The sequence below is a fragment of the Helicoverpa zea genome, chromosome 22, assembly GCF_022581195.2.
Source record: "Helicoverpa zea isolate HzStark_Cry1AcR chromosome 22, ilHelZeax1.1, whole genome shotgun sequence".
Taxonomy (NCBI): Eukaryota; Metazoa; Arthropoda; class Insecta; order Lepidoptera; family Noctuidae; genus Helicoverpa; species Helicoverpa zea.
The window spans coordinates 4,496,894-4,519,651 of NC_061473.1; the positions used below are offsets into that span (position 1 = coordinate 4,496,894).

The 22,758-nt window shown below is 36.7% G+C and overlaps 1 protein-coding gene across 2 annotated transcripts in view; it reads right to left on the reverse strand.

The window, feature by feature from the left end:
- Nucleotides 1-4,226: 4,226 nt before the first annotated feature.
- LOC124641113 (transmembrane protein 68) overlaps nt 4,227-22,758 on the reverse strand; it is a 28,651-nt gene continuing 10,119 nt past the window's right edge. For both annotated transcript variants that reach the window (XM_047179094.1, XM_047179093.1), the window contains exons 2-7: nt 10,840-10,978; nt 7,698-7,792; nt 7,050-7,214; nt 6,425-6,618; nt 5,035-5,238; nt 4,227-4,652 (exon numbers count right to left, since the gene is read on the reverse strand). In XM_047179094.1, the coding sequence (XP_047035050.1) occupies nt 4,452-4,652; nt 5,035-5,238; nt 6,425-6,618; nt 7,050-7,214; nt 7,698-7,792; nt 10,840-10,978 (998 nt within the window). In that variant the 3' untranslated portion in view covers nt 4,227-4,451. The remainder of the gene's footprint in view (nt 4,653-5,034; nt 5,239-6,424; nt 6,619-7,049; nt 7,215-7,697; nt 7,793-10,839; nt 10,979-22,758) is intronic.

Below are 22,758 nucleotides of genomic sequence, written 5' to 3' on the forward strand. Positions count from 1 at the left end.
GTTTTCCAATTAAGTATACAAGAATACAATTATACAAACACTAGCAGTCTAGTTAGGTTTAACTTTTGGTATAAAACTCTGGCACTCATAGACAATTTTGTTTTTATATCATAGCTACAAGGAAAATCGTGAGAACCATAGAGTCCACTCTCCCATTGCTTTGAGTGGTACAGTCAGAAACAAAAAAGGCCCTTTATAGTTATCGGCACGAATCTTGAGCTCTGACCTACATCTGCGCAGAAGTAATTTATTGGGTCCCTTTTGTGGTATGAAGTGCGGCGCGGGGGCGGGCTAAAGCGGTGATTGGCCCGCAGCGCATCGCGTCATAGCCGTCACTCGGGATTGGTTCTTTGCTAATAAATCACCTCTACGCAGATGTAGGTCAGAGCTATATTAATACGAAAAAGTCCTTTTCAAGTTGTGACTTAACTGACTTTTCACGAACTTCCTTGTGTTTATGATAAGAAGCATAAATAAGTACAGTGAACGTCAAAAGTTAATGATATAAGTTTCAAGTACCTTACTTATAAAAACTTGCTAACAATATTTTTGTACATCTATTTAATAGATTATAAGATTCTAATGACTACTATCACTAAAATAGATTTAGAACTGTCACACGCTTCTTAAATATTACAGTTTTTAGTCGAAAGTCATTAACTTTTGCTATTGACTGTACAAGACATTATATTATTTCATACCAGTGACAATAATATACGTATATAACACGTAAAGTAGACACTTATAAAAATATAATTAATTAAAAGCAAAGCATATTCTAATAATTAACAACTAGCTAGTAATTAATGACAGATGCAGAACAAAAGCAAAATATTCTACAACTATTTTAGAAATTTCATTGCCGTCACATTTTATTTGCATACATAAGCCGAGGACGTAGTGAGTGGTACATTTATGCTAATATTTGAATAACAGCAGAACATAAACTCTTTGTATACGATTGATCGATAACTCGAGAACAAACCGCGTCTATTTTCGTTCTTATTCTCTTCAAAATAAGGTGCAAAATCGCACATAATATGGTGTGAAGTTTACATAATATGGTGTGAACGCCTATAGATTTCCATTACCAAACCACTTCATGTTATTGCATAGTTACCACCAAGAATCTTTTGGTTTGGTTATTTGTGAAGACCAACAAACAAGAAACCTGCTATAATTGCTATATTTTTTTATTACCTACTTACATAATGACACAAGGCATGAGGTACATTATACATATTATTATAAACCGCCACATGGCATTGATCTCCATTGATAACCAACTCAAAAAGCATATTGGTTGACCATTTCCTAAGTATGAATTATATTCGAGCACACCTTGCCAATTCTTCAGAAATATACTAAATACACTAAACTAAAATATTTGCAGCCAAAGTAACCAATGACACATTTTTCAGACTTATAAAAAAGACATTCATTCGTTCGAAAATCTCACTAAATTAACCTAATTTGGATAACGTACTAGACAGAGAAATAGGAATAAAATAATAAATAGCGTAAAACGAACTCTTACATGCCCTAAGTTGTTACGAATGTTAAGTTACAAATATATACAAAAATATGGAAAATAAATGACAATAATATCAAAAAATATTTTGAGGTGAAATAGAAAACGTGGAACAAAATTGACAGATCCTCCTGTGTGTCTATAGGTATACTTTTTCACGCTAAAACGACTTTTTATCCATATGCGGGTAGTAGTTCCCACGGGTTGCGGATAAATCCGCTAACAAAAGTTAACCGTCTTACCACAAAAACTTTTGAACGTCTGTTGAACACTTGTCTAAAAAAATGACAGATTATGACGTTGAAATAAGGTCCGTTTTGTTGTCACACTTTTTTTTAGACAAGTGTTCAACAGATGTTTAAGTTTTTGTAGTAAGGCTGTAATGGCCTTACTGCAAAAACTTTAACACCTGTTTTACACTTGTCTAAAAAATTTGTGGCTGCAAAATGAACCATATGTCAACGTCATAATTTGACATTTTTTTAGACAAGTCTTAAACTGACGTTAAAAAGTTTTTGTGGTAAGACGGTAACCGTCTTACCACAAAAACTTTAAAGTTTTTGTAGTAAGGCCCTACATGTCTAGTACGTTATCTAACTCCATTCCAACCGATTTGTGACTAAAAACTAATAAATACATATTTCCATTAATTTTGTTACTGTACTATTCTAAAAATGCTATTTTGTATCTCTGTTATACATGATCGATTTATTAAATTGTAATACAATTATGTTGTTAACCATTTGAACGCGGAGAAAAATGAAAATAATAATAATTAGGTATGAGTAGTTAATGAGAAACTTAGAGACAACTGCTATAATTAACCATAGACAATACATACAAAATAAGAGCTATTTACTACCATAGATAACTAAATAAAATGCTCAATTAAATCTAAAATTATAATATTTAAATAAAAGTCGACTGCAGATTTTTTTAACAACATAAAAATTGCAGTCATTTCATGACACAAATTAAGCGTTCAAAAAGCTAACAAATATATTTTTATTGCTATTTATACGTATTTATTTGTACACCTCTCTTTCTATCACTAAAATGACAAAAAGAGACAGAATTACACATTACCACGAACCAAATTTTCGAAATTTTTGAAGAATTTGGAATCCCAATTTCTTATTTTATCACAATTTAAGTAACAGTAGTTCTGATATGTGAAAAGCATTACAAATTCGCGAAATTTAAATTCGATAAAAATCATAAAAGCTAAAAAGGAATGCATTCATAATTTCTTTTTGATTGGACACAACAATATTCAAAAAAAATTCATTTCAAAATAATAATTCTATACATACTAAAATGAAATGTCATCGCCGATAGAAGAAAATATAACCTTTTTAAATGCGGTCACGAAACTTAAAATCTAACCATAAGTCGTTATACATAATGGCTTACGATGGTCAATCTTTATTCCAGCCCACTTTCACCACAAATAGAAAACCAACCAATTTTTGATCTAGTCAAATTTTCTATAATTGAGCAATGTTCAGTAATACTAACCTAATGACGAGCTTCCACGAAAATTTCGTTCACATTTTTTTTGTTTGTGATCAAAAAAATGAAAATGCGTTGGCGCGAGCCCACAACTAGCATGAGTTGATATTTTGCGGAAATTTTAGACACGGCCGCACGCAATTTGTTACTTTTGGACACACCGGCGGAATGTCGCCATAAGGGACTACACACACTTATTCAGCTCTATTCGCGTTTCGCTGAATGGTTTTGGTCACACTTATTCAGCTCTACTTCTATCAGCGGCGTAAGAGTACGCACGGCGCTGAATATGCTGCGAAGACGGTCAGCTACTCAATTAGTATTGTGCCCTCAACATGGACAGTTCTATGTGCGATATTTTTGTCGTTTGGTTACTTGCAGAAGACATAGAAAAAAATAAGCGTAAAAAATTAAAACGCAAATGACAGTGGGTCGACCCACTTTGGGTAAATAAAAATTTGGTTGGAGAATACGCGACATTGGTACCCCAATTAAAACAAAATAAAACTTAATTCAAAGAGAATGATAATCATAATGATTACGTAATAATAAATCAAATCTATCCAGGAGCTATGCAGGTTGCAACTTGTCGACAAGGAGTTGAGAACCATACGTGTGCAGCGCTGTTCCGCCCCATACAGCGTCGAACGAGGCGGAACAGCGCTGAATGCGGCAGATCAGCGCTGATCTCCATCTAAAGCACTCGCATGATAAAAACACATTTGTTCTCATTTTATACTTGTTTGCCGCGAAAGCTGAATACACGCGGAAAGCTGAATGGATGCGTACGCGTCTCCATACAAAATCGTTGTTTTCTATGGACATAAGCTGAATAGAGCTGAATAAGTGTGAGTAGTCCCTAAGACTTAATATGACATACTCTGTTCCTAACGTTCAAAGGTCATCTTAAGCCACTTTGTACAGAGGTTGGTTCCAACAAATGCCATCATAAGCCACTGTGTACAGGTTAGCATTAACTAAATCGAGTATTAGCACCCCCACTTGATATTTATATTGAACGCAGGGCCTGACTAACGTACACTATACATTAAAAATGGCGGATTATTTAAAATTAATATTAATGGTGAATCGATCGATCGAATACCAAGTTTGTTTTTGTTTTTTTAGTAAATGCATGAGGTATTGAACTTATTTGTATGGACCTTATTGTAATTAGAATAAATCTAATTTCAAAAATGTGAAAGTGATGTCAGTATATCACAAATACAGCAAAAATCCAGCCTATACAAATAAGTTCGAACCATCATCAGAGCTCAACGAAAAAAAACATGGCCGCCACGAAAAAAAAAGTTTTTACCAAAATTCTAAACAGCCAAAATCTCTTTTTTAAACGCCACTTAATTTAATTAAATATTATATAAAATCCTTCACTTTTCCACTGCAGAGTTTACGATACTTTTGACTTAGCACTTTCATTCTTGTCACTGTCATTTGGCTTGAGGGCTCCGTTTTGACATTTCCCGTTGGTGACAGGAGGGAGGGGCTTTCTCCTCTTGGGTACGTAGTGGACCCTCTCTATGAGAGCCTGGAGTATACTGCCAGGGATCCTTTGGTGTTCTTCTACTAACTCTTCTATTGCACGGCCCACCTGAAAACATGGGGATTTAGTACAGGTCTTTTACTGGACAGGTTCTGAAAAAACGCTAAAGACAAAAACAAATGTTTTTTTTTTTCCCGACTACTAAGAAGGGGTATGGTTTTCGCGTATCTTTTATGAATGTTTGTCCTCGTCTATCTTTTCCCCTACTTTTTTAGTATCTGACCTCCTCAACTCAGTTACCTGAGCAATCCGATATCCCTCGGTAAGGCAGATTATCTACCTGGGTAAATACATTGAAGAGGTCATGTATGTATGTAAAATACTGGTACTTAGCTGCATCAGATAAGACTGGAAGACCTCAACATAGTTGAAAAAAGCCAGATGATGAAATTCACACCAAAAAAAAAATCAACAAAATAACAAAAATTACCTTCAACTGCAATTGCTCCGGCGTCAGATCAGGGTCATAAGGTATCGGAGGTCCGAGATGAGTGACCAGCTTAACGGGGAAGCCGCCGTAGACCGGCGCTAGGGGCATGCGGAAGGTGGCGTATATCTTCAGCCAGACACCTCGCAACCAGCCGACTGTGCGGAAAGCTTCTCGAACGTTCTGCGTGAACATTGGGATTATGGGCTGTGGACAAAAATGGTTGATATTAGGATGATTATTACTGATTTACCATCTCACATAAAATGAGTTAGTTGGTGTTGGACTATATCCATTACAAGAAAGTTATTAAAATAAAGGTGTGCTAATCTTTATTCCTTTAATTGTGTAAAATTAAATTAAATGGTGATTAATGCTCAATCCTTCTCCGTGTGAGAGGAGGCCTGTGCCCAACAGTGGGACGATAAAAAAAGGCTGTAACAGTAACAGTGTAAATACAGGTGTTATAAAATAGGTAAGCACATCAACCAGGCCATTTGAGCATACAATAATTTAGGTCCATAATACAATCAAGGTTAATAAAGTAGGTACTACAAAAAAATAGATTTAGGGTCCGTTCAGACAGACCGGCTCGGAGAGGAGAGCAAATTCTTAACACGTTGAAAATGGAGTACTTAGTATTTGAAGTAAGGTTTGTTTTTGCATGCACACTGCTTTTGTCATTAAGAATGCTCGAAGGTGCTCGGTGTGAAATAATAGGAAGAGCCGATCGGCTCCGATCGTGTACTTTTTCTCGGTCTTGCTGACGTTTGGCTCCAATTGCATCTCACGCAGCCGATCGGCTCCAGTCTGTGCGAAAAGAAAGATGCGCGCCGATGCCCTCCGAGCCGGTCTATCTGGACGAACCCTTATAATAATAAATTTTTAATGATAAACTTTAGTGAGAGAGAGACAGACAATGCCTCTTGTGTGTAATTTAAATTGTTATAATGTAGTAACCATCTGCGTTTAAGCGTTTCTTACCCTTGTGACCAGTTGGGCCCTTCCGATTGTTACATAGCCAAGAGCTCCTGATGACGGCAAAAAATATAAAAACCAAGACTCACCACTTTAGCTTCCTGAGCGACTTTAGCGAACCCGATCCTATTCCTCCAGTTGAGCCTGTAGTAATGATCTCCGAACTGCGCCTCATACACCCCACCAGGGGAGATCGTTAGAGGATTGCCCCTGCGCAGCACTGAACCGAAGGATTACACGAAAATCACTCACCACTTTAGCTTCCTGAGCGACGTTAGCGAACCCGATTCTATTCCTCCAGTTGAGCCTGTAGTAATGATCTCCGAACTGCGCCTCATACACCCCACCAGGGGAGATCGCTAGAGGATTGCCACTGCGCAGCACTGACGCAAAGGATTACACAAATATCACTCACCACTTTAGCTTCCTGAGCAACTTTAGCGAACCCGATCCTATTTCTCCAGTTGAGCCTGTAGTAGTGATCTCCGAATTGCGCCTCATACACCCCACCAGGGGAGATGGCTAGAGGATTGCCACTGCGCAGCACTGAGGCACAGGTTTGTACTGTGCCCGGGATCACGCATAGGCCTTCTAGAAGGGTCGCCCAACCTGGAAGAAGTTTGGGGTTTGTGGGTGTTGTTTTAAGGTTTAAATTGGTTGGTTGGTTGACGAGGTAAGACTGAGAGAGTAGAAGGGAAGATAGCTTCCCTCAGTGACTATCGGTTAGAGACCATAGCCTAAGAAATGACTGGTCACTGTCAATCAAAATATCGACAACCTAAAAGTTAATTGAGTGTAAAAAGTGAAAATAAAGTTAATTCCATGAAAAACAAAAATGTAAAAACTAGAAAATGGGTAGCAGTAGAATGCAATATTTGGTTTCTCTCTGCGAGTACTTTTGATAGATAACGATCGTGATGTACGTACATTACGATCCTTATGGACAAAGTCTACCAAATTGAATATAAATATCTTAGCCCCTATTTAATGAGAACCAGCTGCAAAAACATACCGATATTTAAGCATGTAAGTGTACTAACCAGGAATCTTAAACATGAACCGATCAGCAACAGTATGTATATGCCGCCTCTTGAAGAGCAGCATCCGTGCGATGAAGTAGTACATGTCTATGGGCAGAGCGCCGTGGTAGTAGATCACTAGGAACGGCCCGTCCGGAATGTTCTCCAGACCTTGGATGTCGTAACCTGGGGACAAAGGGCAACTCAAATAACCAAATTTTTTGTCTACTTGTATACAGATATAAGATGTGGATGATGATATGCCTCCCTACCATCATATGCTAAGAACATAATGCATATGATGGAAGGGAGATGGGTTAGATATGTTAGTAAAAACTCGCACGATAGTAAAATAAAGTCACAAAGGCACTGGCTTGTTAAAAAAAATCTGAAATTGGAACGTTTGCTGGCAGATAATCGAACTCTGGCAAGCGTCTTGTCTAAGGATTTTTTCAGATTGGACGTTTCATGTCGGACCGAAAACGAAAGGTTTGTCATTCGACGCAGGGACGTACATTTGTTTTCATACAAAACGCACGACAACACAGCCATACCGAAGCGAAACGTCCAATTTGAAGGGACCCTACATGAATAGAACTTGTTTACTTGTGTATAAACGGTATAAATATGTTTTTGTGCTAGCATGAGTGTCTTTGACAAAACACTTACCATGCCACAGCCAGCCGTGCGCATCCCACAACGCGCAGACAGCGAGCCGGGCTGCGTGCTTCCAATCAGGCTGGACCCCATCCACCACCTTCATCCTGTTGACAATAAAAATATCTATATCTGCACTGGTAAAAATAAGTGACCGTGTATGAAAAGGCAGTACATAATACGGAAACGATTTCATGGGTGCAAGAAGTAGTTCTCTTTGGACGCGATGGAGAAAGAGAAGAACAGTCACGGCAGTTCCCAATATTTCCATTCCATTAGACATTAACCCCATACAAGTAATGTCAAATTCCAATCTATAGTAAACAAAACAGCAGATAGATAGAATATTGGGGACGGGAGTTAGTCAGCAACAATATTCGTCGCTCTAGTGGGTAATGACATAACTGCTGTGCAATGAGTTTTGCATTATATACCTAGACAGGACCTAAACCGCTTTGTGGCTTTTCAGAAATTTCATAAAGTAGACCGTAGCCTGGTATTTGGCCGTATCAAGTTTCATTACGGAACGTAATGTATTTTTCCTACATTTAGCACTAGCTATTTCCTACGGTTTTACCAGCGTAACAAAGAGCTTCTTTTTTTACTTTTGGACCCTTAGATGCATGTTATGGTTATTATCATGAAACATATTCATCATCCTCCGAGCCTTTTTCCCAATTATGTTGGCGTCGGCTTCCAGTCTAACCGGATTCAGCTGAGTACCAGTGCTTTACAAGAAGCGACTGCCTATCTGACCTCCTCAACCCAGTTACCCGGGCAACCTGATACCCCTTGGTTAGACTGGTGTCAGACTTACTAGCTTCTGACTACCCGTAACGACTGCCAAGGATGTTCAATGACAGCCGGGACCTACAGTTTAACGTGCCATCCGAAACACAGTCAGTGGTGTCTAAGATATACTTAGAAAGTACATACAAACTTAGAAAAGTTGCATTGGTACTTGCCTGACCTGGGATCGAACCCGCGCCCTCATACTTGAGAGGTTGGTCCTTTACCCACTAGGCCACCACGACTTTTCATGAAACATAATGTATTTTATTATTATCGTATTCTTTATTTATCCAGGCACAAGGGGGCGTTTAAAGTCTAAAGTCGAAGAAAAAGTTCCGATCACATTTCCAGCGCGTGGCAACATCGATCAGTACGCCCCGTACAAAGTTTACCAATAACTCTCCCCGACAGATAAAATATATAAAAAATAATAATTGGACATCATTACAGCTATCTAAGTAAACCGTCTGGCAATTGTCTACGATATTACACAATTATCTGGTAAAAGTCGTTAGGTCTTCGAGGTGGTTTGTTTATCGAGATATTATTTTTAATTAATGCCACCTAATTATTTTTAGGTAGGCACTACACAGGTCATTATATATTTGTGTCGGGTCAGAAACCTGTGGAAATGGGTGCCGATTTTTGTTTGTAACCGTGTTTCAAAAATTTTTGAGGTGTCGTGAGTGAATTAATTGTGGGAAAAAATTTCAGAATATGACTCAAATACCTGAAATATTTTTTATTTTTATTGTTCCCAAAACTAAGACGCTAAACGTGAGGTTTCCGACTAAAATCATTTAATTTTGGTGATGATCAGAAATACCAGAGCCCAAAAAGTACACAAAGTTTTTTTTACTAGTCTGTGTTCATGAGAAAGGTCCAGTTCGATCCTGCATTATAATTCCCACTCACTTTTAAATTCGATAACCATCCTTTTTGCAGCCCCATAGCAATTTACATTTCATATGCACCTCATCAGAATTTCACCGGGTAACGACCTATACGGAGGCTGTCTAAATAATGACTTTGCCCTTGAATTAATGGCAACACTGGCTTCATCATGAGATTTGTAGCTTTTTTGCTGGACCTCGATAAAAACTTGTTCGTCCAAAATTGGACTGGCCTTGAGTGCGGTCTCGATAACTTGAATATTATGTACCTATTATGAATATAATCTTACATGTTTTTAAATTTTTCCCATGACATTGTTCTTATTATATGCGCTATAAATCTTGTGCTATAAATAGCCTAATTTGAACGCCTATAAATAGAACTAGAGTAAAATGTATACATATATATATTCATATATCGCCTATATATTTTTAAGCCCAGGTATTATCTCCTATCTTACAAATACTCAATAAATTCTTTACTAGCATTCCCTATGTTATACAGAAGTACATTTTACAGTCTACAAACAATATGGACCCTATAGGGCACAGCTTAAAGAGAGTTGGAGAGTATATCAGTAGCTTATTACAAAATTATAATTATGTATATTTAAATGGTCCTTCCCAATTCTAATATAATTTTTTTTAGGCCTGCATAAATCCCCTTTGCCGAACACATTTACATATAACAGAACATATTTTTGAAAGTGAGGGTCTCCAAAAGCGGATCTTAGTTTCTCAAAGATAAAGCTAAAAGTCATAGGTGTGTCAACAACACCACTGTTTATTTAAGGTAAGCGAACATTATCAGTGTTTTTAATTACTACAGTGGACATGCAGCAATTTTGTGATCATCACTGTGCTATGTTTTAATAATGTTTTTTTGTTACAAAGCATTCGCTGTTGCCTCGAGACCTCTGCTCCGTGATAACTTTACAGTTGTTAAGATTTCAGAATCAAATAGGGTTGTTGCGGATATTGCTTGGTTTTCAGTTTAATTAACTATTTATTGTTATAGAAAATTCATGGCTTTAGCAAAGCTTTGATGAAGTATCAAGGTGTGCGCTGCTGTGGAATTAGCTATGACACCCCTCTAAGGGAAGACATGGAAAGGTAAATGTTTTTGAAAAATATTAAAATATTTAGAACATTTTCAAACAAGGGGATTTTTCAATCGGTTTTCATTAGATGTATGAGGTTTACGGACTCGGCTTTGTCCTGTCCCTGTTTTCTGTTTCTGTTTTCCCAGTGGTCCATCCATAGGTGCAGCTGTCTAACCTGTAATTTTGTCTATCATACAGTCCCTTGGCATACCGGTACGCGCATGACTGTCAATTTTATTGACAGTTTTGCGAGATAGTGCATCCGGCATCCGGCAAAATCCCTTAGTATGAAAGCACTCTCTCGCTTTTCGTACATCTGTTTTTCAACAACTACCTATTACAGCTTTACTTTTAATCTTAGCTCACCTGTAAAGCCTGTATAGATGGAAGATGATGACGCTGATGTATATGAGCACGATGATCACCGCCGGCAGCAGGAACGTCACGATCACCGGCATCAGGAACCATGTCAGCCATAGGCTGTATTCTGCGTCCACGTATTCCACTGGAAATAAGGAAAGGGTTTGGTTAATACGGTAAATATCGAGACGTATAAATAGGTATATAAAATTTGTGGAATTTATAAGTATATGGGATATCTTCAAGTGCCCCTAGGCATGCTCGATTTTTTGGACCTTTTGGACCACCAGTCTATAAAATGTTTACGTGTAGTTGACGATTCGATTCTACTGCCATCGTCTTATAAGCAACGTAACTATTAAGTATCCACTACATTGTCGCTTTACTATGTATAAGTAGGATCACATCGATAGCCAATAAATATTATTATCCCCAAAGACCATGTGGATGGTCTCAAAGGTTTCGTAATTCGCCGTCCCTTCAAAATAAGACAAACTGATTCCTCGAAACCTTTAACCTCGTTAGCATAAAACATAAAACCTTCCAGATTTCATAAAAATACTTAACCAATAGTTGGCAAATAACCACAAACAAATGCTACATTATCACATAAGTTCAAGCAAAACCCTGTCTTATTCGATAATCGTCGTAATTTCCAGTAATTCATTCCCAAGCAATTTGTTCAGATATTATCTTTGGCTATTATTGTATTGTTCACCGTAATGTCGCTATTTTTAACATATTTTGTGGAATTTGAAGCTAATTTTATGTACAACGCATTTTGTGTTACAACTCAGCGTCGACACAAAGCTCAATGAATGGGCATCCCTAAGTTTCGGTTTAATTATAGTTTGGAATGAATACTAAATATTTGTATAAAAATAACTCTTTTTTATGGGAAATCATCAACTGACCATTCCCGCTGTGGGAGCAGAGTTAGGAAGTGTCAAACTATTACTGACAAAAACCCACCATGTTTTTTCTTAAGCCATTTATGTACCAAAGCCGCGGTAACTCGCGCAAACAACCCCGCAGATGGGTATATAACTCTTTGGGAAAAAACCACAATACCAGAGACTACAGATAAAAAAGTATTCGATTCAAAGTCCAAAACAAAAGTCCCTTTCATTTATCAGCGACAATGAACTCGATACACGAATAGAATCGATGCCATCAATATCAACAGAGTGCCTAGTGCGAGTTTTGCTAGTAAATTTTTTCGATGCGAAGATTATCATACCATTGAATCACGTAGCACTTATCGTAGAATTGTTTATTTAATAAAGACTGTCATCGGTACTTGGTCGTATAACACTCCAGCTCACTTTTGCGAGTGTAAGCATTATTAACCGGCAAAATAAATGACCATGTAATATCTAAATCATGTGACGTAGCATACGACTCTTTATTTCAATAGACTTATAATTAGGTATCGAGTTGCGAACGCACACAAAACTCGGAATCAGCACTCAGGATACGAGATATGGAGCGCAACACTAAATAAACGACATTATTTTTTTAAAAACAATCATGGCGGGACATCCGGGTGTTATCACCGTCTATGAAACGTCTGCTGGAGGCTGAGAGAACATAGGAAATTGTACTCTATTTCAATAAACATAAGGTTGAAAATAGATGCAGTGTTCGCAGTGCACTATTGGCACGGTGACCCAAGAACACGCACCGCGCATGCGTCGCGCACCGATTCCCGCCTTTCAGTTAATGTCTGGTGTTATCTATGGTTAGCAATTACTCAATTAGTAAGATTTCCTAATAAATGATTATTCAATATGTTTGTGTTAATGATTAATGATTTATTTCAAGGTTGTCGAACTTATTGCGTTGGTGTTGCAGAACTTTATCGATGTTTGATGCAGTTGCATTTTGTAATGTAATGCAGTTTTACAAATATTTGCCATAGCTATTGGTCCATTGGATAAAGACCTCTTTCTTGTAAAGGAGCATTGATAAAGAAAGATTAAGTAATGGTTACAAGTGTAGGGCATTCTCAGACATTTTTCTAACGCCCTTTTCCTATCAATTAATGGGGAACATGTTAAAGTTAAGAAGTATCGTGGCTTCGGAAAAACCGACCCACCCTTTTATCAAAAGATTTCCCTCTGCAGTGCTGAAGACTTACATGTTGTGCATTTGTAAGGCTGCCTTGGTGCATTGTTATGCATTTTCCCACTGCAAACATTAAAGATTTATTCACAACAAAATTCCCAAAGATATTCTAGCAAGAGCCTGGATGGAAAATGGTTCACCCGGAATGACGGTGAAACCACAGAGAACAGCTAGTGATCGATACATTAGGGGATGCCTTTTACCACCGAAAAAAATTACACTATTTAATTTGCTCTATTGAAATAAAATAGCAATAAGTAAACGGTACTTGATGGTAGGTCTGTCTGTATGTACTTTATTATTATCACTTTGATCGACTGCAGTTAAGCCATGACCATATTTAATGGAGTAAAACTATAAACCAGGTACTTAATGTAATTGTAATTCACTTTTTGCGTGTTCTGACCACCATGTATAAGCATGAGAGCAAATTGTTGCTAGGGACGTGTTTCAGTGTAATTTTAATAGAAGATTCTTTGCATACCAGGACCAAAAGTCAGGGGCTTACAGTCTTTTTCGATAAATGGGCTATCTAACATGGAATGTTTTTTTCAAATCGGATCCGCAGATCCCGAGACCTCCGATCCAAAAAAAAAAATTGTTTTTGATTATTGTTGAGATGTAAATTAATTCTTCAGTCAGTTAACTTTATTATGCTTTATTTTTTACTTAACATTGTCACATCAACTAAAACTGGCACTTAATTTATTTTCGTTTATACAAAATTTTGGTCCTGCATTCCGTTAAAATTTTGAGGTCGACTACCGCATTAAATTAAAAGTGAAAAGAATTTATTACATTTTATACGTTGCCAAAAAACTGTGAACAAAGAAATAATGTTTATACTCGTAATTTTAGAGTGTTTGATTTAGATCCCACGCTTCTTGTGTGTGCACGGCGTGTGCGCAGATTGAAAGATGTAATCGTGAACCGTGAGAGTGAAATATTGGCCTTATTTTAATTTTGGTCAATTTAAGTGTGAAGAAACTCTTTTTGCTCTCATTCTTGTAGGGAAAACAAATGCCCATATAAATGGAACTAAAAACAAATACCTAGGACAGGCCCGGCAGAGTGAAGATTGGAGGACACGCTTAGGCTTTTTTTTGACTGGCTCCGTAAAGTAGCTACTGAAACATCAGAAAAAGTTGTAAAAAAATAAACAAATCAAATAAACCCTAAGATGACATAAAAGTCTTACGGTAACGCAAAACGCAATCATTATTAGACTGATGCTGACGTAGAGTTGACCTGGGTCTACGTGAACAGGAGCCCTAACTTGTTACGTAAGTCAAAATATATCATGTATGAATCAGTTACGACAATAATGGAGTCTCGTACGATAGTCTAGTCTCTGACGCATATGTCATAAAGCTATCGTGTTTAGTCTATACAGAAACAAACAAGATGCAATTTAGGATTTACGATATACCTAAGTATCATACGGCCCATCACACTCATACATGATCGAGAAATGATTGGTTTGGTTTACGGACAGCAATTGATATTTATCCTATAGTTATGTCAAAACAAATATCATACATACAAAATCAAATTCTTTGTATAGAAACCGGGCATTGAAGGGTGCCCGTGTTTTTTATTTTTCCATTCCAGTCATAAATGTAAGCTCAATTCTGCTACACATAATTTTCAAATGGAGAATCCGCGAATCAATATAGGGTCATACTCATATCTAAGGAAAGCACCCCAAGACCCGATATTTTGAGAAATAGCAAGTCTAATTAAAAAGTATTGCTACTAAACATTTTTTTACGAGTCTTTTAAAGACTTTTTATCAATAAAGAAAGTACTCCCGTTACAGTAAAAAAAAAGACAGAAAGATGTTCGAGCCATCTTTAAAATTATGTAGCATTTCAGCACTCTGCCGTAATTCTGCTAAACCCGGCGCTAATTAACGAACCAAGTCAATCGATAATACAAAGCCTTGACCTGTGATTCGTCGGAAGTTGGAAACTAATGGCCTTACTACAAAAACTTTAACCCCTGTTTTACACTTGTCTAATAAAATTTTGACTGCAAAATGAACCGTATGTCAACGTCATAATTTGACATTTTTTTAGACAAGGCATAAACTGACGTTTAAAAGTTTTTGTGGTAAGACGGAAACAGTCTTACGCGGTGTCCTGCGTGAGCGACGAACGCGACGCGACGCGACGCTGCGAACGCGACGAACGCGATCAACTCAAAGGAATTCCCTACATGCGGCCTATGTGACAGTCTGCGGCGAGACGCGACGTAACGCGTACTTGTTTTGAGGGCGACCAGACGCGACACCGCGAACTATTCAGAAGCGTTGATTGTTGTGGGACAAAAAAAACATAAATATTAAAGAAATCGTTTATTAGTACAAACAAGTTGGAAGATTGTTGCTGTCTGTACTTTAAATATGAACTTTCAAGCAAAATTGTAACACAACTTCTCCATGATTTGAGAAGTAATGACCAAAATCACGTAGGACATCTGTCGCGTATAGCATCGCGTCGCATTACGTCGCGTCGTGTTGCGTCGCGTCGCGTCGCGTTCGTCGCTCACGCAGGACACCGCGTTATATGCACTGAATGTTGCATAATATGCACTCGCACAGATAATAAATAAACTAACCAGCAAATAGTTAGTATATCTATGTTAACTATTGCTTATCTGTGATATTGTTTAATGTTAGTTATTATTGTTATTGTGAAAATATTGATTTCCTATTTATTTTTAGATGATGTTGCAAGATTTATGAATTTACTACATGTTTTGTGTTATCAACAAGTACATTAATTTGAGATTTCATCATGGTTTTTAGTCACTAATAATAGTCTTACTTAATTCTCAATTTAATTTGATCTACTTAAATTATCGAATCGACTAGTGTAATTACCGTGAATGTTAACTTTGTATTTTTTTTTAAAATTCTCAAGAGTCCATCGATATAAATTAATAAATATTTATTTTCTTACTTTTCACTTAGCTCACGAGAAAAGCTTTTTATGATTATTTAGAGGTAGTTCGATACATGTCTGAAAATAATGAGCCATTTAATATTGACATATTAGGCTATTAGCTAAACGACTCGAATAATTACTAAATTAATAGTTATTATACCGATAACCTAAAATACTCGTCTGGATCCTGTCTGGACGAACATTTATCTCAGAAATTGTCTTACATGTAGGCCGAGAACTTTGATCAGTACCTATACAGCCCATTGTGAACTTTGATATTCCTTGAGTCAGCTAAAGGCCCATTTTCACTAACAACATAAACGATGCATAAACGTCTGTTTTTCTTAAAACAAGTGACTAAAGTAATCGGCACGGATATTGAGCACACACCCTTTTATTATTTATTTTTTCCTAAGTTCCCTATGTAATTTCATACTGGCTATGATTTAAAGAAAGATTTTATATTGATTGATTTAATTGAGAAATGGAAATTGGGATGGAATTAGGTAATCAAATGTGTTTCTAATTCGAACTATACGAAGTTTTGAGAATAACGGATGGTTCATGTTGTCGGTGAATTTGGGAGCATTATGCGACTACCTTCAACCTCGAAAGCTATATTTATAAGCCCTTTCAACAGATAAACCAAAAAATAACCTACTCCCAAAACGTCCCCTTTTTGGAACTTTGTTGTCCCTTTGTTCCCACTCCTTGTCATGCTCCGTTGAAATTAGAGCAAGTCAAAACAAATCATCGAGATAACGTTTTCAAATTCTATATAGTCCACGTTTTTAGGGTTCCGTACCCAAAGGGTAAAACGGGACTCTATTGTTTTCGCTCCTCTGTCCAGCTGTCCGTCTATCACCAGGCTGTATCTCATGAACCGTAATAGTTAGAGAGCTGAAATTTTTACAGATGATGTATTTTTGTTGCCGCTATAACAACAAATACTAAAAACTAGAATAGAATAAATATTTTGAGGGGCTCCCATACAGCAAACGTGATTTTTGCTCATTTTCTAAATAATGGTACGGAACTCTTCGTGCGCGAGTCTGACTCGCACTTGGCCGGTTTTTTTACTACATTTATCTTACTGATTGAATAACTCGGAAGCTATTACGAAATGATCATTTTAATATCACGTGTCTAACTAGCTGGTAATTGGTATCTTGTAGCGATAAGCTTTCAACTCTTTAATCTATTAGGACAGTCTGAACAAGTTTTAATGAGGGACTAACTACCTAGCTAGATATTGATAGGTTTTCATTTGACTCATGTTAAGTTACATAAGTTCATAGATCATGTAATAATAAAGTCCAAGAAAGCGTTTAAATGAAACAAACGAAGAACGAGAGCTTTTTTTTAACGACGTCAAAAATCATCAAATGACCCTTCCCGCTGTGGGTTAGCAGCGGTGAGGGAGTGTCAGACTCTTACTGACTAAAAATCGTCGTGTTCCGTCGTAGGACTTTTTTGTACCAGGGCCGTGGTAACTCTTTCGAACAATCCCGCAGAAGAACGAGAGCTTAAACAAGATACTATCATTTCGCAGCATTTTTAACCTGGACGTAAAAAAGAGGTTTTTTTTTAAGTTTGACTGCTATGTATGTCTGTGGCATCGTAGAGCTCTTAAATGAAAAAAAAACCCGATTTATTTTATTGATGGACCGCTGTGCACATTGAGATGATTTCTTTATTTAAGTAAGTAATTAGATTTAAATAAAAAATAACTTTGAAGTGAAATATAGCGCCAACATGTTTCCTATTTTAAATAAGTGCTTTCAGCAGCAACAAAGTTATATTTTTCTATTCAGCATGTTTTTGTTTCGACTTCAGGAACCTTTTTTACAAAACATTCGGTATAAATACTATTTATTAACAAAAACAATTAATTAATACAATTCAACACCCGCCGATGTAATAAGTGCTCACGATATTTGTCTAGACTCGTAACCTTTCACGCTTCGGTACATTTTAAGCTCAACTAGTTTTTATCATAATAAACTACTTAATAAAAATAATAAGGGCAATGCCGATGACCACCCGTATTTTAAAAATAAGTTATTATTTAATACTTTTCATTTTATTATAAAGTCACCCTTGACACATAAGTAAATGTAGCATGCAATAACAATATTGTAGAAAGCTAATTCTGGAACTTTCCGTTTCGAAGTTGTGGAAACTAAACAATTTTCATAAAAAATCCCGTAAGGTTTTTTCAAATAAATCACTAAGACCTGGTTGCACCATTTAACTATAACGATAATCAAACCATAATCAGCCGTCTACTTGCCGCCCAATGGTCAGATCGTCGCCGTCGACCGGACAACTAAAAATGGTTCGGTTATCATCGTTTAAGTTAAATGATGAATCTTACCGTAATACTAGTGCATTAATTTAGGGTTAGGTTAGGTTATTTTGTTTGTAACTTGAAATGTCCTCTAAACATTTACCGCCGTACCACAAAACAATTTAAACGTCAGTTTATCACTTGTCTAAAAAATAACAAATTATGACGTTGAAGTAAGGTTCCGTTTTGCAGCCACACTTTTTTAGACAAGTATTCAACAGATGTTTAAGTTTTTGTAGTAAGGCTGTTATATTCTAAAAATAACTGACCCAGAGTTCAGCTCAGAGCAGTAAATAGCATACCACAACACAAACTCAAAATTTCTAATAAAGGTTAAGATCAACATAAACCCCTGTAATCACTATCTCATCAAAATATTGACTCACAGGCTGTAACTGAAAAACAGCAGACAGTTGTAAACATTGATATAAGTATCTCGAGGACTGTAAAAGATAAGCTATTTATAAACACTGTATTTCCATGGAAACTTAGGGCCTGTACGCACTGTCGACAAGTCGCTGGTGACCGAGTCGCTAGCGATTGTGACTTTCATTAGTTTAAATAAGGGGTTACACACTTGGTCGCCGGTTATTGCCTATTTTTCGGTCGCCGAGGGACTGAGTCGCCGCCGACTAGTCGACAGTGCGTAATATCCCTTAGGGATTGAAGAACTGATCAGTAATTAAGTATGAGTCTAATGGGAGAGACAACCTGTGCTTAATGAGGTCTAGACATATACAGCCTTACTACAAAAACTTAAACATTTAAACAACAACAACTTGAACATTTGTCTTTAAAAAAGTGTGGCTGCAAAACGGACCTTATTTCAATGTCATAATCTGTCATTTTTTGTAAGTGTTCAACAGACGTTTAAAAGTTTTTGTGGTACGACATCCAATGGTTGCTATGATTAGAGTCTCGATTCTACTGCCCAGTTTCGGTAATCCACTTACAGTGGCCAAGGCTGCAGGATGGTTCGAAAGAGTTACAGCCGGCCCTGGTTCATGAAGTGCTCCAGAAATATAATGTAAGGTTAGGCATAGTTAGTAAGAGTCTGACACTACCTCACGCTGCACCCATAACGGAATAATTTTTTTGATGATTTCCCACCAAAAAATGGGTTCGTTTAAGAAGAGCCATGTCGGACACCTACAGACGAATTTAATGTAACTTTGATTCTGCGAGACTCATCAAGTTCTTACTGTCCATTGTTTTTTTTTTTACGAAACTAGTTGTCATGGCAACAACATGTTTTACTACTTACATGTGTGTAATTGAAATAAACTTTCACGTTTTTATGTAGATAACACAAGTAATTGAATCTGAATACATATTAATAAACAGTCTTCTCTGATATTTAAAAAGTCAAATCAAATCAAATCAAATCAAATCCATTTATTGTTTGTCACAGGTAAAAGGTAGTTCTTACAAGTTTCATAGTTGTATCACTGTAACATACCCATGGGGTGTACAATATTTGTTAATAATTATAAATGTAGGTCATTACGCCTTTTTAATAAACAAGTACAGAACCAAGATTGTGGTAAGATTGATAATAACTTTATGAATCAACAAGTTATTTATTGGAAGCCTATAATAAATACACTTAAGTATAAACAATCTTGGTAAATGCCCTCTAGACATATTTCGGTCACGACGCATAATCTAACAAAGAATATACAGAACACTAAATATAATGGCATCCAGAACGATGTCGGATACGGCTGCCTAAGGAGATTAGCCAGTTGCGCAGGACATATTATAGTGCACAAGCATTTGCGCAGACACAGGTGCTCTCCTATTCCTTCACTCTCATAGCTCGATGGGACGGCAATCCAACAGTGGAACGTTGTCAAAGTTTTACTGACTTAAAACTACCCATATTCCTCCTCGATTCTGGAGCCGTTTATTTACCAGGGTCATGGTTACTCGAATACATATTGTTTATTGCATTCCATAATTTACAGTCCCCTAACTATTCCCTATTCCCTAGCCTCAACTGAATTTGCCGCTTAGAACAACCTCTAGTCCAATTTAGAGACCTATAAGAAGCCAGCAAGGAGGTCACCCACTTATAACTTAGGTACTTAAGTTATTTTTTCTGCTTATGCCAAATCAAATTGTATCAACATAGAAATAACGAGCGATAACAACTATTATTAAGCTAATTCGTCTCGCGTGTCATTGAAAGTGGCCAAATTGTTTTCACGAACAAGTTCAAGAACACAAGAGAGTTTCAATGCGAAAGATAACGGCTGTACGATATCAAGTAGTTTTATTTACTTTTATCTTATTACCTACTGGTTATCGCCCATTCAGGCTCTGGATTGTTTTTGTGTTTTTTGTTAAAGACTTCGGATTAAAGCGGTATAAGTTACTGGAGCGTTCTTTGCACTAGTGCAGTCTGTGGCTGCACTTATATGCCGAAAGGGGTCCAAATTTATTACTGAGTGGACCGTCATTAATGATTCAGACGCAAAAACCCTTGCCTCAAAAAGTTGACATCTATTCATAAATGTACATTTTCTCTATTGTAGAAGAAACCGTTTAACCTAAAAATAAATTAACTGGGCGTTAATTAAATTTAATTCATGCGCATGACTCAAAAACGTACGAAATGACCTGTAACGGTGGTTTTCTTTGTTTTCAAAATAAACAAGGTGAGTGTACGGCATTCATTTATCAGACCGTTAAACAAGGCTAAATCTTGACAGAGTTTTGAAGAAATTACCGATATTCTGATGCAGAACTTATGAATGACCCGCGGCTTCATCAGCGTCCCGTAGGAACTACTAAGCAAGCACACCTGGATAAAAAGCAACCTATACTTAAGCCTTCTTCGAAAATGGCATGTAAAGATGAAGAAATTAAAAAAAAATCCTAATCTTTCCCGAGATTAGAGCGTGCAAGCAAACGAACAAACTTTTCGGCTTTATAATATTAGTAGGCATAGATAATGCAAAAGTCCATAAAGGTACTTGGACACAACTGACTCAAGAAAAGAGCAGATAGTGTACGCTTAAACCTATTTGGTTTTTCCTAATCAATGTGTTCGCAGATTTCCCCTAAAGTTCAAGGACTCGGCTACCCGTTCAGACCATCCCACAGTCCTTGTTGGCACATCTGTCGAGCGAATGAACATCGTCTTACTTTGAAGGCAGATCAAGAGGACCTAATTTTCCGTCGAGAGGTTTCTGCGACTTTATAATTATAAACTAGAAGCAGTAATCGTTACTTATAAATGCAGATATAATCAGAGCCCTAGTTTTTATACCGAGAATTATACCAGGTGCACGTTTTAATTGACAGCCGTTAAGGGTGTAATTTATCAGATGTAGAACAGTTGAAGTTCTTGTAATTTTCAGTTGCACCAGACATGAAAAGAAAGACAGTACACATCTCAGACATTATCTCTATAACGAGTCAACATCAGATTCTGTTTTTTTTTTTGCCTTAACGATTGATACATGTTCAGAAATTACACATTTGTGTTAACTTTACAATTATTATAAAAAGGTAACAATTTCGTACATTTTTTATAAGGACGTTTTGTAAATATTTAGGTAGCCCGCTAGTGCATCCTACTTCATTATTTAACAGTACAATTCAGTTGTCCTGTTTTCTCGCTCTTCAATGTTCTGCTATATTTTTACGTGACTAAGTAATAAGTATTTTTTTCATAATCTTGTGTCATATTTTAACAACAAACGAAACTTTGGTTTGCTCGCTTTATGTACGAACAATATTTATGTTCTTACGCGTATCAAGCTGAAGTTAGCAGGGGCCCGATTCTCCTAATTTTACTTAAGCGACCTTCGATTGACGTTCGACTCGATTCGACTGAGATCCAATCCCGACTCGATTACTATTGAAGCGTATGTGGCATTCCGCTATTTTTTCTTTGAAATAAACGTTTTTATTCTTTTCTGTCATTCAATAATGAATCATTTTGTCTGCAAATGTTTTACGATTGCAAAATGATTGCACGGCAAACTACCGTATAGACCAAAATTACCAAAATAGCATACCAATCGCACACCAATCAAATGTCAATCGAATACGATTGGTCTTTTATTAGTAGCAGAATGCCCGATATGGTTAAAACTGCTATTACGATCATATTGCGATTCGATTACTATTCGATTTTGACATTATTAACTTAGGAGAATCGGGCCCCAGTACGCGAAAGATTCGCTGACTTAGTAAACTATTGACACAGTTTCGTTAATTTATACATTTATGTAACATTTCAATATTTATGTGAATTACTTTAGAAACACGTGTGTTTATAAACGTGCTGTTTTATTGTCTAGTTAATAAATTAAGAATAATTAGACACATACCTAAATTTTGCATTTATCAAAACTTTTTTTACCTTTTTTGACGGAACTCAGATTACTTAAAAACCGTAAATTTTTTTTCAACAACAATGAGAGGAGAAACGTTGGTATCGAAATTCAATTTCCCTACAAAAAGATGTTCTATTATTTTCCATGTACA